The 17704-nt window shown below is 41.4% G+C and overlaps 1 protein-coding gene across 1 annotated transcript; it reads right to left on the reverse strand.

Moving 5' to 3' along the window:
* Positions 1 to 929: 929 nt before the first annotated feature.
* On the reverse strand, positions 930 to 16289 carry LOC124121477. Its single transcript, XM_046484485.2, has 12 exons — positions 15894 to 16289; positions 15266 to 15429; positions 12945 to 13082; positions 7330 to 7352; positions 6603 to 6634; positions 5753 to 5810; positions 5539 to 5635; positions 4149 to 4260; positions 3849 to 3891; positions 3353 to 3423; positions 2833 to 2941; positions 930 to 1859 (listed from the first exon to the last, which is right to left on the reverse strand). Exons 1-12 carry the CDS (start codon positions 16100 to 16102, stop codon positions 1641 to 1643), a joined length of 1275 nt encoding a protein of 424 aa, XP_046340441.1. The 5' UTR covers positions 16103 to 16289; the 3' UTR covers positions 930 to 1640.
* Positions 16290 to 17704: the final 1415 nt, after the last annotated feature.

The raw sequence follows: 17704 nt of genomic DNA on the forward strand, positions 1-17704 counted from the left end.
TATTTTATGTATTTTAACCGTGATCATTTCGAATGTGTCACGGCATGGTTACATACAGCTATAACCAGTGTTTTCACCTCTCTAGTGTGTGTACCTGTCTATGCAGTATACACTTAGCTTTATCATGTAAATCGGAATGTTCGCCACCACGAACATTACAATGAGCAGTGTGGACTAGCCTCGGGCACTTTCACTGGGTACTCTGAGTGTGTTTACTATCTCATATTCAACAGAGCGACACACCTTTGACTATAATGAGATACTTTGTGTTATATATATTTTTTAATCACGTCATTGTGATTTTGAATAGTTTGTTCGATTTGTTAATAGGTCCACCACATGAATCGCTTTGGGTTTCCTGACAATGTAAGCTGATTCTCCATGATCTAGCCAAAGACTGTTCATATCTGCGTTAAACAATCAAGAGCATGCGTTGTATGAATCACTATCAAACAGTGATGATACCAGGTGTTCGCGAAAAGGTTTGTATGTTTCTTGTTTAACGCCGCACTCAGCAATATTCCAGCTATATGACGGCGGTCTGTAAATGATCGAGTCTGGCCCAAACAATCCAATGATTGACATCATGAGCATCGATCCACGCAATTGGGACACGATGACATGCATCAACCAAGTCAGCGAGCCTGATCACCCGATCCCGTTAGTCGCCTCTCACGACAAGCATAGTTGCCTTTTACGGCAAGCATGGGTTGCTGAATACCTGTTCTACCCCGGAGTTCACGGGTCTCGCGAAAAGGTGAGCGTATCCTACCCAACAGTGGCACCATCACAAACACATGCAAAGGCATGTCAGTTGTTTACCAGCAAAAATAAAGGCACATATTGTACAAGTCAAAGTAGGGAATTGCATCGGACTATTTTTGTCACTGATGCGTCCTATTTGGAAATGTCCTCCACAACACTGACACTATATGCAAAAAGATCTTTATTCAGCCTGATTAAACTCAAATGCTTTCGTGTGGGTTCCATGTCAAACACAGCACGTGTTTCCTTGTCGCGATGAATTGGAACACAAGAACTGTGTTTATTCTCTGACAATGCGTTCATGATGTATCAGTCCCATGTAAGATCGTTCTATTCTATATACAGTGTGACCTGTCAGCAGAGTGCGATATAATATACGTCCACAGGCTGTTTTAAGTATTTTTTTACAAATCAATTATCTAAAATATATACAAAACCTTCAAGATATATCGTGCGTCTGTCCTGTAAAAAGGTCGAGAGTTACATATTATCATTCCCAATAATCACAAGACAGTTGTCTGTATACATACGTGTTAATAATCAAATCTATCTACATACAGATGTTTTCTGCCATTTAAAACATGACCTGGCGTTTCATATATTTGGTACAGTATAACGGTTCTGCCAAATCACAACGGTAATGCAGTGGACATAACTTCAACAAGTGTCCCACGTTGTGATCACATCCGTTGTGGGTAGTTGTCGTGGAAAGGGCATCAGCGTGTGTCTCTCAGCACGTTGCGGCATCTGAACCTACCAAGTGTTTGGCACCAAGGAATTGTTAATTCCAATACTCCACCACAAATCTGTTCATCTTTTGAGTATCACCACTATGTCCGAGATTCCAAGTGTCCGAGTGTCCTTGTGGTCGTGTCTCAGTATAATTCCTCATTGTTCTCGCCGAACCATACGTATCTGTCCGTCCGCGTGTGGCCTTCCTTCATCTTCTCGTCAACAGGAAACGCTGTTGCCCTGAAGCCTCCCCAGTCTAATTTAACCTCCATATCACGGACACACCTCTTGGACAACACATATGGTGGTAGTTTTAACAGCTCCAGTTTATCGGTGTATCTTCCTGTAGTAGCCCTGTATGCCTGAAAACAGAACACAATATTAATTGCCGAGCAAAAGAAGCACACCCTGGTTATTTGTGGTTATGTATTTGATACGGATATCATAGTTGTGTTTTTGGACCTTAAGATTGCAATGTTTCGGTGACTGTATTGAGCCTAGTAACGGTAATGTGTTGGTCAAATCTAATTTTCGAGTGTTTACTTTCTGCATCTTTCCGATGCAAGGGCGTTAACTGGCTACAAAAGTCCAGTTTCAAGCCTTGCAGAACTAGGCTGGAATTTCGTGGCTCGACCGCAGTGCCACCAGTGGCTATTTCGAGTTATGTCCCTTCTATGTTCCTCCTATTGGCCAATCAGATTCAAACTTTCATATCACTTTCATTTGCATATCATTTGTATACAAAATGGCGGCGCCCTGTCAAGACTATCGGATCGATAATCAAGATCTATATTGTAATAAAATGGGTCTTACCTCGTCATATCATTTGAGCACCTTGATTAAAAACATGAAACGATTTAGAAAATATAAGTAGACGCCCAGTTGATGGTACAAATGCTTTGCAAATCCTGCAGTCAAACGAAATATGCACGTTGAAATATACCTATGTACTAAGGGGCGGTCGGGTAGCCCAGTGGTAAAAGCGTTCGCTCGTCACGCCGAAGACCCGGGTTCGGTTCCCGACATAGGTACAATGTGTAAAGCCCATTGTTGGTGTCCCCCGCCGTGATATTGCTGGAGCTAAAAGCGGCGTCAAACCATACTCACTCACTCTATTGGACTATGCATAGACTCGTTCGTCCAGCCAAAATGTAACTCCTGAATTCGAGTCTAGTTCGGAGTGGAAACTTGACTTTTGTAGTCAGTTAACGCCCTTGCCTCGGGAAGATGACTTTCGCCTGCCCAGCATTTTTTTGAGTATCGCGTTTGTAGTCCATATTATCAGTATCTTTCCGAGGCAATCGAGTTAACACATTTATAGTTTGCAGTTTGTACCTTCTCAGCTCGGTAGACCTCCAGCAGTGCGTTCCGTGTGACCCAGTCAGTAGATGTGACGAACTGTGTGGAGTTGACAGGCAGCTTCCTGAACTGGAGGAGACCCCATCTGATAACACAACACATGCCCATTATTCTATCTAGATACAGGGAAACGTGTCCTCTCTATTGAAAATTGTCCAGAATAAAAACTAATGACGTGACGTAAACAATGACATTATATACGACGACGCTGTTTTGAATGAGACGTTATCCTGGATAAAAATAGAAAGAAACTTGTCTTTCTTCTGACAATTGTTTCCAGAATAAAAAGTGACATGACGTCAACAATGACATTATGTGACGTCATCATATACTGTGACGTCACTATATATGACGTCAACAATTGTATCTATGTTACGCCAGCAATGGTGTCCTAATTACTTCATTACATTATTACACATGTGATTTGTATGTATTACTATCAACTCGCTTGTCTTGAACCATATCGTAAGACGAGGGCGTGAAGCCAAGCACTTACTTGTCGGGTAGATGAATGTTGGACACCCCGGGTGAACTCCACACCCACCAGTCGGCCTCCATATCTAGTCTCTATGGAAAGTAAACACAAAATAAACATATTGTACATTCCTAGGTTTACATTTTCAAAACGACAGTGATGCACTTCTTTTCACAGTAGTTAACATTATATTTTGGATAACACTTTGACACTTTAGGGTAAGTACAGATTCTAGTAGTGTTTGAGCTCCACACACCAAGACACATTAACTACTATGAGATATGTAGCTATGGGCCTAGTACCGACCCTTCTATGACTGTCGGGTCACATGTTTATATGCAATCTCGGTAGCTTACAATGCAGCTCGGTACTCTCCAAGTTGGTAACGTCAATGTCACGCGTCTTGACACAGATAAGACTCAGATTCTCTACAATATTCCCAAACTTGCATATTTGAGTTGAACATCTTAATGTCAGAATTAAAAAAACTGCTAAAAAAACAACAATAAAAACTAACCTTGTGATATTTTCCTCCAACAACTTCTGTCATCCACTCGGATCTAAACACAAAAAAGCACATTATTAAAACACAAGTTGCAAATTCGGGTTTACTAGTATTCCATAAAATACAGCGGTTATATACAATAAAACGTGACGTAAAGTACACCAAGTGGTTAGCTTTGGTCTATTGCACTTGCTGAGGCCAAACGCCCTTGATATGATTGACTGAAGGGCTATAAAATCTCCCCATGAAGACCGACTGTCTCTCCTCACGAAGCGCACGTATAATATCACCCTTATGAATGGGTCGACTCACCTGACGAAGTTCGCCCTCCATGTTTCTCTATCATTTGGTACATCCGAGTTTCTCTTGATTCCAGCGAAAAGCGTTTTAAATGGAATAGACATTTCCAGCGTCCAGAATTTATCTGCAAATGTCAATATATTCGTAATGTCATAAATAAGGGACTTAAATCTTGAAGCACCTCCAGGCCTGGAGTGAGTGGGTATGGTTTTACGCCGCTTTTAGCAATATTCCAGCAACATCACGATGGGGGACACCAGAAATTGGCTTCACACATTGTATCCATGTGGGGAATCGAACCCGGGCCTTCGGCGTGAAGAGTGAACGCTTTAACCACATGGCTACACCACCACCCCTCCAGGCCTGGAGCTCTTTTGAGGAACGCAAGAGGAATATTTTATAAATGATTTATAAACTTAAGTACAAAAAGTAAATATCGAAGATTGATTGGGTGACTTCTAAAAAAACCACAGGTTATTCTCCACTTTGTCAGATCTTAACTTAACTATATGTTCACGATAACGCCCTTAGTCACGCAGAGTTGTCTCCCTTTGATGCAAAAGCTCTGATTGTCTGTCAGGGCGACAGCCACGCTCGTCAGTTTCACCCACGTGGTTGAACGTGTCTGACCTACTTTGATTCTGGGGGAGAGGTGGACCAGTCGTCTAAGGCGCCGCAATTCGCTGTGCGGAGATGCGTGTTGTTGGCGTGCCAGAAAACCTATGATTGTTGGTTCGAATCCCAGATTCGTATGTTTTCAGGTTTGTAAGCACCATACCCGTACTTATGGATCTGACCAATAAATGAGTCCTCCAACATCAGTCTAACACGCAGTGAAAATTTGAAACAGTTCAAAAACGTATTGGGGGCACGGGTTGCGCAGACGCCTAAGGCGCCGCGACTCGCTGTGCAGAGTTGCGTCCCTTGGGCACGCCAGAAACCTATGATTGTGGGATCGAGTCCCGGTTCGCCCCGATTATGTTTCTAGGTTTGTCAGCACCATACCCGTGCTCGTGGGTTTCACCGAAGTGGTAAACGTCTGAGACCTGCATCACTTCGGGCTTTCCTCCCACATTAAGCTGACACGCCGTGATATAACTGGAATACACTGGAATGTACTGTTAAAAGCGGCGTTAAACCCAACTCACTTACTCAAAAACGTATTTATGTTATTCCTGTCATATTCCAGGTTTTCTCGCCGCAATAATTCGACAGGCCCTGATATACGTCACACTTGACTGGCTTTTTAATGACTGAACCTATTGTAAATATAACACGTCAACGCCAGAGAATAACCAGTCTCGATTATCTGCCGAAACAGATTCCATTGGTCGTAAAAGGCGGTGAAAATTATATGAATGGATAACTGAAAAGCAAACATTTCCCGAAAAGAGTAACTCACTTTTTACGTTGGGGTCATTGATTGGTCCGTCTATGTGGACCCCTCTTATGACGTCACTCTCCCAGAAACTGAGGGGCTCTCCGTCATCCATATATGGCTATTGAACATAAAACACAACTTAGCATACACAACGTTATTATGTGCCTAGATATCAACAATATACTATAGAATAGTTTCTGTATAATAACTGTAAGGTCCATGTTGCGTTACGTACCCTCGTCAGCATGATATCGGATACTGTTCCCAATGCGTTCATTGTTATTTCTTTGTATCTGTAATCGATGAAAAAGACCAGTCAAGATCGACGAACGACGACTTGGAGAAAGCAGTTTTCCATGTCTACTTATAAACGCCTTTACTGAAAATATTATCTGGCAGATACTCATGAATCAGCTATGTTGTAATGAGTGAGTGCGTATGGCTTTAGGCCGCTTTTAGCAATATTCTAACATCATCACGGCGGGGGACACCAGAAATGGGCTTCACACATTGCACCACGTTGGGAATCGAACTCGGATCTTCGGTGTGACGAGCGAACGCTAACCACTAGGCTACCCCACCTCCAAGCTGTTGTAGCTATAGCGGCCTGTAAATTATCCAGCCAGTGATTGATAGCATAAACGTCAATCCACATAGCCTGTGTACGATGTCACATTAGGAGTAACGTCACACAGTGTAAAGGGCGGTGTGATGGCCTTGACGTTTAAAAGGGGCGGTCGGGTAGCCTAGTGGTTAATGCGTTCGCTCGTCACGCCGAAGACCCGGGTTTGATTCCCGACATGGGTACAATGTGTGAAGCCGATATCTGGTGTCCTCCGCCGTGATATTGCTGAAATATTGCTTAAAAAGCGGCGTGAAACAACAAGCACTCACTCACTCACTTGACGTTAAAACCTTTGCTCGACACGCATAAGAGCCGAGTTCGAATCCTCATATGGGTACATGTACTTGATTAAATATTGCTAAAAGCGACGTAAATCTCTCACTGTTTCGTCGATAAAATAAGTTCCTAAGTTCTTAATATTATATTATTGAATGATGATTTACTTAATTCATATACTTACTTATGGTTGCTCTGTTCAGTGTCTAGCATCACCTGTAGTACAAAGATACAGAGCGTAATGGGGAGCAAGTCTTGAATGGCGTTTATATGTAATACGCATAAGGAAGAGAATTTATGGATGGCAACTTCTTTATTATGAGAAACATAACGTTTCGGAGTGGATGCTTACTTCTTCATCAGGCGAACCTTCATCAGAATGAAGGAGTAAGTATATACTCCGAAATAATGGGGATTTTACTACATTTAGCAATTGTACAACATTTCTTAAACGCTGAGCTTGGGATTTCTCAAGCGCATATACTACGTGTATTCTTTAAGAAAATCCATTTTCAACAGCTACTTTAACAAGCAAATACCCCAGACCTCCGGACGTTATACCTCTACTACAGTGCATTGACATGCGCAGTCTGCGACGAAGGGACACCTTTCATTTGGATATTCCACGCAGTAAATATTTGACGGCATATTTGTGAAACATTTGGCACAAATTCAACCCACGCACATTATACACGAATTTTGTGAAAAAAGCATTGACGCATTTTTTTTCAAGTTTTCGTGAACTAAATACGCTACGAATGGCTGGCAAACAGACATTTTCATTAAATAAGCAAGACGGGTCGTGTTGTTGGCAGACGAAATCTCCTGCACGTATACACAAATATGTAATGAAATGGGTTGACTGATAACTTCCGGTATTATCGTCTACATGGAATGAATGTTAATCTCACCTGAAATGCATTGTCCTGGTAAACTGAAACAAAACAGAAGATGTTCAGAACAAACAAGCTTCAGAAATAACGCGACACATTCGAAAACTAATGTGTAGCCTTTGCAGGATCACCATCGACTTCATTATTAGTGTATTGTACATAGTGAACGTCGTTCGTCTGGAAACCCCTCGGCTATCACTGTTTACTTCCAAATATCATTTAAGGACACCACTACATTGTGAAATTTTGTAAATACAGACGATTTCACTTGGGACGGTCGCATCTGGATAAACTTATTATTATTTTCCAGTTGTCCGATGGCGCGGGTCAAGTCATTCAACTTTCAGGTGTTTCCAGTGTTCCGACAGCAACAATAAACATGCACATTATACATCGGGGACTTTATACATTATAACGTTGTAATGTAATGTTTAACATGCTGGACTCGCTTCAATGTTCCAATTATTGCCTTTCCTGCATGAGAGGCGCATCTTGTTTATCAGCAGGTTTTTGTCTTTTATATTTTGCCCATCCTAACCATTAGGCAGATATATTATTACCTATTTTGTTTTAATTTTATTACCATATTTTTATTGAAATGCATACACAATTGTTGAAAGGATGTAATTAAGCGGTCGATTTCTAATGTCTTATGTAACAATCAACGTTGTTGTTTTCATAAATTATTGTTGTAAAGTAATTAGATTGTATTCTTGTAAAGTGAGTTTAGATGGCTTTACAGTTTCATGTGAACTATGTTCTTCTTTTTTCTACCTTCGCATTATCTTTATCTTCAGCAACTTCTAAATTCAGTACAGATGGAGGTCATCGGCCCATGGCACATTATCAGTACAGCTCAGTTCACTTACACATTATAACACTGCGTTGAGCTTGCGGATCATAATAGCTTACGATCTCTAACATCCATTGCATGGTACATAAGGGGAGCTCAATTTATAAAAAATGTTTAATTTCAAATAGACATGAGTATATTAAATATTCCCAGTGAAGGGTGGACATAATCTTTCCGGAGTTAGTACATTTGGCGGAGATATTTAAACAAATTGCAGATTAGCAGAAAATGGTAGTTCAGAAACTTAATCAGCATAGCTAATCAGCGAGGAAAATAACAAACATTAAAAACCCAAGTTATGAATAATTACATAAGCTAATATGTCATCCAACATTCAAAATATATTACCCTTACATCTTATTTCAGGCTTTCCATTCAGTTTCTCCATAGAAGGATACCACCTTTTCTTATATTTTCTCTTGTTCTACCGTGTACTTTACACCCTTGTTAAGCTAAACTCAAGCTTTTAACGTATTTGCAAATGTAAACGTCTCCCTATGTTGCAAGTTTGAAATATTCTAAACATCTCAATGTTGACTTTGTGGTAACCGCAAGGATGTGGTATGATAGTGTTGGCCCACAGTGGGGTAGAACAAGTACCTGCTATGCTACATATGCCCGCGATGATTACCCGCGGAATGACCAGGGAGGAAGCGTGGAGGTTGTCTCACCTGCCGCTCCACCCATTCCCTGTTTGACTTTTACCGAGGTATCACTAAACAACCATTTCTTCAACATTTTCTCACATCTAGCCGTCGGGCGTCTAGGAGCCCCCTGGTGACAAGACGCGAGACCTCCTACACGGCTGTGCAGCCCGAGATATGGTGAGGTATGCACTTTTTGTGCCGCGTTACCATGGCTACTCGTGTAGCTGTAATGAAAAGGTTCGCTGGCGACATTTGGGAGGTAAGGTAGAAAATCCTCCAGGATTAGCTGTTTCTTTAGATACAACTTGGGTAATGGAACTCCTAGTAACTGTTTTGATGAAACTATGTGAACTATTGTGTCTATAGGTGTGGATAGTTTAAATAAGTATATGACTTATACGAGAAGCATATTCAAGATTGAAATTGACCCATACGCTATGACAATAATCTTATTCAAACCTTACTGTTATCTAAGTTCTCAAATGACTGTTTATGACATGGAGTCGACGATAACAAACAGGCATATTAATGTCACGACGTTGTCAAAAGGTCGTGTGACTTTGTTTTCATTTAGTTTATTTGCCAGTGAAATACCAAGTACGTTTCAAAGTGCGCAGAAGCTCGTTACCCCAAACACCTTTAACAAACGAGAAAAATAATCGACATTAACACCTTAAGGTATATATTGATATTTACACAACTTATATGTTCAAGATCTAGGATGTTCTTGTCTTTGATGGGCAGTTTGAAGTCAGAAGTACATGGAGACGTGCCCTTTTACTGTTCACATGATGATTGAGTATGGTTTTACGCCGCTTTAGGCAATATTCCAGCAATGTCATGGCAGAGGATACCAGCAATGGGCTTCATACATTTTACCCATGTGGGGAATCGAACCCGGGTCTTCGGTGTGACGAGCGAACGCTTTAACCACTAGGCTACCCCATGCCGCTTCACATGATGTAGGGACAAGAAATAGCTCTTAAACGTCTTAAACAATAAAGACGTTGTTATTTATAGAAGTTTCAAGTCTTCATTTGATGTTCTGTCTGCCTGAGGTCTGGTATTGTTATTTCTGCGTCATCTGTTAGTAAGAAAACTACTACTTAGAATGTTAGAAACATCACTTCTATTACTAACCACGTATAGGTCCGGGGTAGAATAGGTCTTCAGCAACCTATGCTTGTCATAAGAGACGACTTTGCTTGTCAAAAGGGGCGACTAACGGGATCGGGTGGTCAGGCTTGCTGATGCATGTCATCGTATCCCAATTGCGTAAATCGATGCTCATGATGTCAATCACTAGATTGTCTGACCCATACTCGATTATTTATAGACCGTAGTCATTAAGCTGGAATATTTCTTGGAGCGGCGTTAAACAACAAACAAACAAAAGAACTTCTATTGTTACGTGAACCCCAGTAGTCCCAGCTACAGGCTTTTTACTGTTGCATGATGATCACTATACTATTCTTAATGCTCTACACGCGTGCTTATGTATGGCCTATGTTTCTTGTATTCGCTACATGGATTATTAATAACAATACTGTGACTCCGGTCAATGTATAGATCCGTGACACAGAGGTACGGCTGTCATAGGAGCATTGCTACCTATCTGTAAAACCTCGAATTGCTGACAAAGAAATTATCATTTTTCATCTTCAAAGTTTTTATATTTATTTCAAACAATTACCCAAAACCCTTGACTGTATATAAGAAATAAGTATAACTCAAATTCCTTCTCAATTAATTGATCTGTGATGTTTTAACAATTCTGTGACACGCAGATCAAAAATGGCTACGTAAGTCTATTTGTAAGGTTATTTGGCGCATTACATGGGGATTTCATCAATTGGCATAATTGTTCTCTATTTCAGACAGTTAAAAAGTACTTCACGTTCACGAATGTCTGAGAAAATGAAAGAGCAACGTTAGAAGAACAAGCCCCTGTGAGACAGACAACGAAGGATCGGAGCTGCATTGTGGTTCGCGAGGTAACCTTGCGGCAGGTCCGCTTCCGTCTTGTGTTTGTGGAGGCATTAGGCGTTGGCCGTATCGGTACACTGGGTGTTTACCGAGGACTTGACACCTCCCTCTCGCACACTGCTGCCTAACATGGACGCGGCCAGTTTACTCTCACTATGCACATTTCACACAATTAATATTGGTTAATTAGATGTATTGGAAAGCGGGTTAATGTATTAAATGTTTATCTTGTTTTAAAACCTAGGTTCTATTGTGTATATTTATGTATATAATATTATTGATCCTCACATATCACTTACTTATATGTTTACTTTGTCTTGTAGATGTTATGTGGAATATCATAGAAAACCACGATAACAGAAGCACTATTTGAGAAAAGCCAAACAAAATTGGGGGGATATTTTTTATGAATTTTTTATTTTTTGTGCTGTCATCACAAAACATATCCCCCAAAATATTCCTGATCCCTAACTTTTTGTTAGTATATTTTCGAGACGAATGCATACAGTGGAAACACGGAGGAAACAGACTGTATTGTTTGCAGCATTAAGATGATAATGACATTGTTAATCACCATTCTCCTCTACATCACACTTCCTCATTTTACGTTGATTTGAAAATGATATCTTAAAAACGAAAAAGAACATAACTGTGGCTATTTGAATACCATGCTTATAGAAACAAGCAAAGGCTTGATCAATACACTGTTTACACGTATAACCTATCGGTACATTCTACATGTATATAGAGCCTGTAGCGCCAAAGAAAACACAGTATTGCAAAAGTCTGTCATATTTTGGCCAAGTTCCCCCCAGAAGGAAATAACCCCTTATCTAGTACAGGCCATGTCAGGTTTGACCTATTGCTTGCCGTGACCGAGTGTCCGTCTTAAGATCGCCAACTTTCACAGCCCAAGTCTAAGTGTGAGAATTTGGTGTATCTTCAGTCTAAGTAAAAACTAATTGCAGCGCAAGATACATGCAAAGACTACATGTTGATTTCGCCAAGTGCAGAGGAACACACGCGCTCACTGTGATTAAGGTGTGTGTGTTCAGCTGGTTCCAACTGCCAGTGTATGCCAAAGCAGTGGGTTGAGCTATACTTAAAGATTTGATACTAGGTGAGGTGAAATGGGGTTTAACGTCGCGTTTAAGATTAGTGCACGTAAATAGCGCGCGCGCGTGCGTGTTTCGGTATGACGTGGCCGGGGATCGAACCCTGGACCTTCTGCTGTACGGGGGGGACGTTCTACCGCTATACCACAGAGGCGGTCTAGATTTAATGCTTAATGTGCACCTTATAACCATGCGTGAAATCACAAAATGACAGATTATTGCATATTTTACATTCCTTTATGGTTCCACGAAATAACCTCAATGTTAAATTATGAAATGAGAATAGTGCTGACATTGATTTGTGGACTGCTCTGGTAATGAATTGGTAAGGCTGGCTTCTTTAGCTTTACTTTACCACGACACAAGTCCAGGAAAGGGTTTTAATCGATCTTAAATATTCAGTTCTATTTATTCTCCTCACTACCAATTGACGCATATTACTAGGCGTATTTAAATCGTTGACGAATTAGAAATGACACGATATCAATATGTGCCTACAGTGGTAAAGGTAGCCAACGATCGCTCATTCTAAACGCTGCTTAATAATGATAATAAGTGCATTTATAATGCGCCAGATTCCTTTTACCAAGTGGATGCTCATAGCGCTACACTATTATTACCCCGGTCAATGGATCAGTGAGCACTCAATTTTCATTCTCAGCTCCCTGGGGAGTATACAACCCAAGCTGCCTGTGAGGCGCTAGAAGGTTAACAGCCATCTCATCCTACCGGGTACCCACTCACTGCTGGGTGAACAGAGGCACATTCCGAAGAAAGTCACTTGCCCAAGGAGACACCACATGTGGTACATGTGCTTAATCCAACAACGAAACTTACATTATCGTAGGTTTAGAGTTACTATGTTTTCTACACATAAATCCTAACATGTAGTTACCACACTTGTGACGTGTCAGAACGTAAATTCCATTATGACGTATTTAGGTAACGTGTTTCTTTAAGTCTTCCAGTCTTTGGGTATAGATCGATAGGTACCTTTAAGCACAACTACGAACTGCTTCCATATCTGCCTACCTGTGGTATCATGCAGGGACCTGTTGGCCCAGACGTCGGTTTCCTCGAGATAGGCAGCTACGTACAGGTTCTCGTCATCCCACCGTACCTTGACATTAGTCTGGAACCTCGGCGCCGGGTAGTCGCTTCCCTTGATATCTGAAATATGCATTTCACTGGGTGAAGCTCGGTCTCAATGGCTTTCACGCCACTTTGAACATTGTGTCAGTTATAATTATCATGGCTTCTCGGCTTGATGTGGGAAGAGGGCTCACAGATACGTAATTGGTTGAGGTTACCTCTTGAGTGAAATCCAGGAGTACAGGGAGGGTGCAGATACTCTAAGGATCGTAATAGGGCCACAACCAGAGGATAACGAATTGGTCAAGCGGCGCTTCAGTCACAGCAACATTTACTTAATGAGCTCGTCGCTATATAAGTGTAACAATCTTGAACGCGACGTTAAACCCCATATTAACCTCACCTCACCTCACCTCACCACACCTCACCTCACCTCACTTAATAACCGAGCTGTTGTATTCTTGTGGCGAGCTACCATTTTACTCCTGTGTTCCTTCTCCGATATACATTGCTATTATTACCTTCAATTATCTTGAACTGTTGTAAATGAGTAATAAACCCCACAGAGTTAACTAAAACATTATAATTACTGAAATACGTACAAAAATACTCTTAGAAATTATGTTTGTAAATCGTTTCGTAAACACTCACACTCCTCATGTTGACAATGAGATAACAATGACACAAATGTTGTTAATATTCATCTGCAATACGACTCCCTGTTAGACTCTTGAATTTGCTATTGTTGCAAGTTTAACACAAAGTATAAAGAAGCCGTTTCTATTTCCAGTCCCACACCGTGTTGGTGAATGATTGTAAGGCAATCGGCAAAGGATTACAGTAGTGCATGAAAACAAACGTCGACTTGGGAAGGGAACGGTGGCATGGCTTGTATGGATCTTTTCGAGGTCAAATAACTTTTCAACTTGTAAAACATTGCCATTCACAAAAATAAGTGAAGTCATTAGTCCTGATCGCAACGACAAACGTGCGTCTCCTATGTACACAGATAAACGGTTGAGTACTTCATGCAGCTAACGATGAGAACATCACGTTGAAACGTTGTCAGAATGAACAGGGACACGAGAAAGGAAAAAGAACATTTCTTAACTACCAGGTTTTTGATAAAGCAATCAACTTAAACAGCTCAGCGTGTGTGCCTTTGTTAATCAACAAACATGTAACTGAAAATTGCAACCTCTGCGTTTCATTCATATTTCATTGGTCGAAACAGGAGTATGGTTTTACACTGCGTTTGGCAATATTTCAGTAACATCACGAACCAGACACACTTAACTCTAAAGGGGGGACTGTGGACCACTGTCTGAAGCTATTTCTAATCAAACCTAGACGTTGTTATTCGTGCTGTATGAGAAATTGAGACATTGACACTGTGTAAAAGGGATAATTATCGACTGCTAAATCTATATATACATTATAACGTGTGATTCAGCAACGCGAATCAAATTTTCCTTGGACTGCGTGGGCGCTGTCCTCTTAAATAATTACAAGGGCGATTTTAACTACCCACTTTTGTTCATCTTATAAGTTTCTTTAATTCTTCAAGAATGAAATCTAACATACACTTATGTGTATCTACAATTACCCATTTATTTTACCTATAATGGATACAAGGAATGAATTTGCACTAAAACAGAAACATAAAACATAGAATATATATTTGAAGGATTTTACCGCGATCACCTGAGATCATCACTGATTTGTAGTGATTTGGAAACTGTTTCGACGGATAATCGAAAGTTGTGAGTCTCTGACGTTGACGTCTTATATGTAGATACCTGATTTGTTTGTTTGTTTGTTTGTTGTTTAACGCCGTACTCAGCAATATTCCAGCTATATGGCGGCGGTCTGTAAATAATCGAGTCTGGACCAGACAATCCAGTGATTAATATCATGAGCATCGATCCACGCAATTGGGACGGATGACATGCATCAACCAAGTCAGCGAGCCTGACCACCCGATCCCGTCAGTCGCCTTTCACGGCAAGCTTTGGTTGCTAAAGACCTATTCTACCACGGAATCTTCACGGGTCGTAAATACCTGAATGTTGATTAAACAACCTTTCTTACTCGAAATTGACCAAATTGTGATGACTATTGATAAAGGGATTGGTGATTCTGAAAAAAACATAAACTAACACACTGACGTTACGAAGCCATTGTCTAGGGTCCAAGGACTTCGAGTTAACGAAGATCCACATGTACATGCATATTAACGTGAGAGTAAAGCAGATGCTGACCAATAAATGTTTGACTCCAGGCAACCTCCTGCCATGCCTTCTCGTCCAGACGGCCGTCAACCTCGATCTTAGCCCCGAGCAGATGGTACACCTGATATGTCTTGGGGAGGGGCACACTGCAGGTGTATGCCTTGCACGCCTCGATCTCGTGAGAAAGCAAGTACCTGCAACAACAACAATGATGAAGACATACTTCCTTCATCAACATCTGAACATGAAATGGCCTCGATAATACTAAAATGATAGCCAACAACGCCAAAGTTCAAAAACACTTTTCTCCATGGTCAAGTGACCATGTCATGTATGGATCTGGACGTTATAATTAGTGCCCTGTGATAAACTTAAATGGCTCCTCGGTGGAATTTGAGGGATCAGTGCATGCCAGTTTGACATACATTCTAAAATTTGAGTTTGTAAAGTCATTTGCTTGGACTGTAAATTAGCCCATGTCTAATCCCCATGTAATTCCTCGTAGGTTTTGATGCACCTTCAAATGGTACAACACAGCCGCATTTAACGAACCTTTCTGCATGCACGTTCCATACATAAGGTGCTGGATTCTTTGTAAAAAGCTCCAATGTGTTTGCACGCCCCGACCCTAGAACTCTATTGAGGTTCTCTCCCTTACCTCTGAATCTCTGGCTCATCCCTCGCCGCATCTCCACAGGTCTGGAGCAATCTACCAAGTGTCCTATTTCTCACTGTGTTAAAGTCAAAGCTCTGCCTATTCGACACCTGGGGACGGAGAAGGTATCCTATAATAAGTCCAGCACCCATAGCCAATGCTGCCACCACAGCGGTGACAACAATAGCTGACGATGAGGCACCCATAGCCATTGTTTCAAAATGGCGGACGACTGTTACAGCAGACGCTGGTTTTGTGTGACGTTCACCGTTCTATTAAAGATGACTTAGTGTTCTTGTGTGAGTGAACTTCAACGCGGGTTTCTTTCACAAGTTTTGTCATTAGAGTGTTTGTCCAGGACATGCCATAGCTTTTAAATGAGCGACGACTGACGTATGGTTTGCATGCCTGCGGCGGGAGACTCGGACGTGTAATGTCACCGATGGGGAGGATCTCCCGCCAAAAACAAGGTCGTCTGCCGTTGAATCACGAGGAAGTCACGTCAGAACACGCTCTGGTATTGTTTTAATTCTCGCCTCCACAGACTCTGCACATTTGCCTATGTCAACTGGAAGAAGGAAAGGGTCAGTTGGTCGTCAGAGGTGTTAGAATGGTATCGTCTTCTTAAACGGGTTGGTCTGTAGCTGGACCGTACAACTCCTCTGCCCTCTGTTGCAGGTGGCTACGGGCAGGATGAAGGGATCTGGTTGTTAATCCTCATAAAGGCTTTGCATCTTCAAACGGAAGTCAAGTGATGGCATGTGCCGTCACGATTTTCCTGAATATTACCCGCATTTGTAGCTTTGGCTTTTTGTGGTTAAGTGGAGCAAATCCATGTAACCAGCACTGTCATAATCAGATGTCATATCTGACTTCCGTGATACCTTTTGTTACAGGAAACAATAGGTAATCTGGTTCAGAGGGTATTTACAACTACATTCAATTTGTTTAGGCATGCTTTACCCCTAACTTGTGTGTTTTATGTGCTTTGGTGTTGCTTTCAAGGAGCAATTACATGAAAAACGGTAATGATGTAATGCGATTCGCATGGCTATAACGTATTCAGTTCAGCAACCGCTACCTGTAGGTTGCAGATACCTTTCATTGCAGCCTATCACTGAAACTGGACACATGACGAATACTGTCACTCAGCTCACACTGTCCTGGGATAGGGATCGGTTGACCAATACCAGAGTCATTAACATGCCACAAAAAGCAAATACAGCACCTACTGTTCGAATTCATTGCCATGGTGACTATTTGTTCACGCCAGACATAAGTTAAAAATCCTGACATACCTTTCCAAGTTTTCCCACATACGCAGTCCTTTTGACATAAGTCGTATAGGGTTTGCTGCGTGAATAGTTTTTTGTGTGATAAAGGTTACAGAGTGTGTTAGTTTGTACGCTTCAATGGTTGATTCATACTCGGATTCGAACCTGAGGATATTTTTGCATATCATGGTAATAAGGTGCATGCCTGGGATCAACACAACTCCGTACTGTGGAATATTGTATATTCAATGTGTTTATAACCCCTCGGGGGGCACGAGTAGCCTAGTCGTCTGAGACGCCGCAATTCGCTGTGCAGAGTTGCGTCCCTTGGGCACGCCAGAAACCTATGATTGTCGTTTTGAATCTCGGTTCGTCACGATTATGTTTCTAGGTTTGTCAGCACCATACCCGTGCTCGTGGGTTTCACCGAAGTGTTAAACGTCTGAGACCTGCATCACTTCGAGCTTTCCTCCCACATTAAGCTGACACGCCGCGATATAACTATAATACTGTTAAAAGCGGCGTTAAACCCAACTCACT

The sequence above is a fragment of the Haliotis rufescens genome, unplaced genomic scaffold (genome assembly GCF_023055435.1).
Source record: "Haliotis rufescens isolate VD_foot unplaced genomic scaffold, xgHalRufe1.0.p SCAF_73, whole genome shotgun sequence".
NCBI classification, from domain to species: domain Eukaryota; kingdom Metazoa; phylum Mollusca; class Gastropoda; order Lepetellida; family Haliotidae; genus Haliotis; species Haliotis rufescens.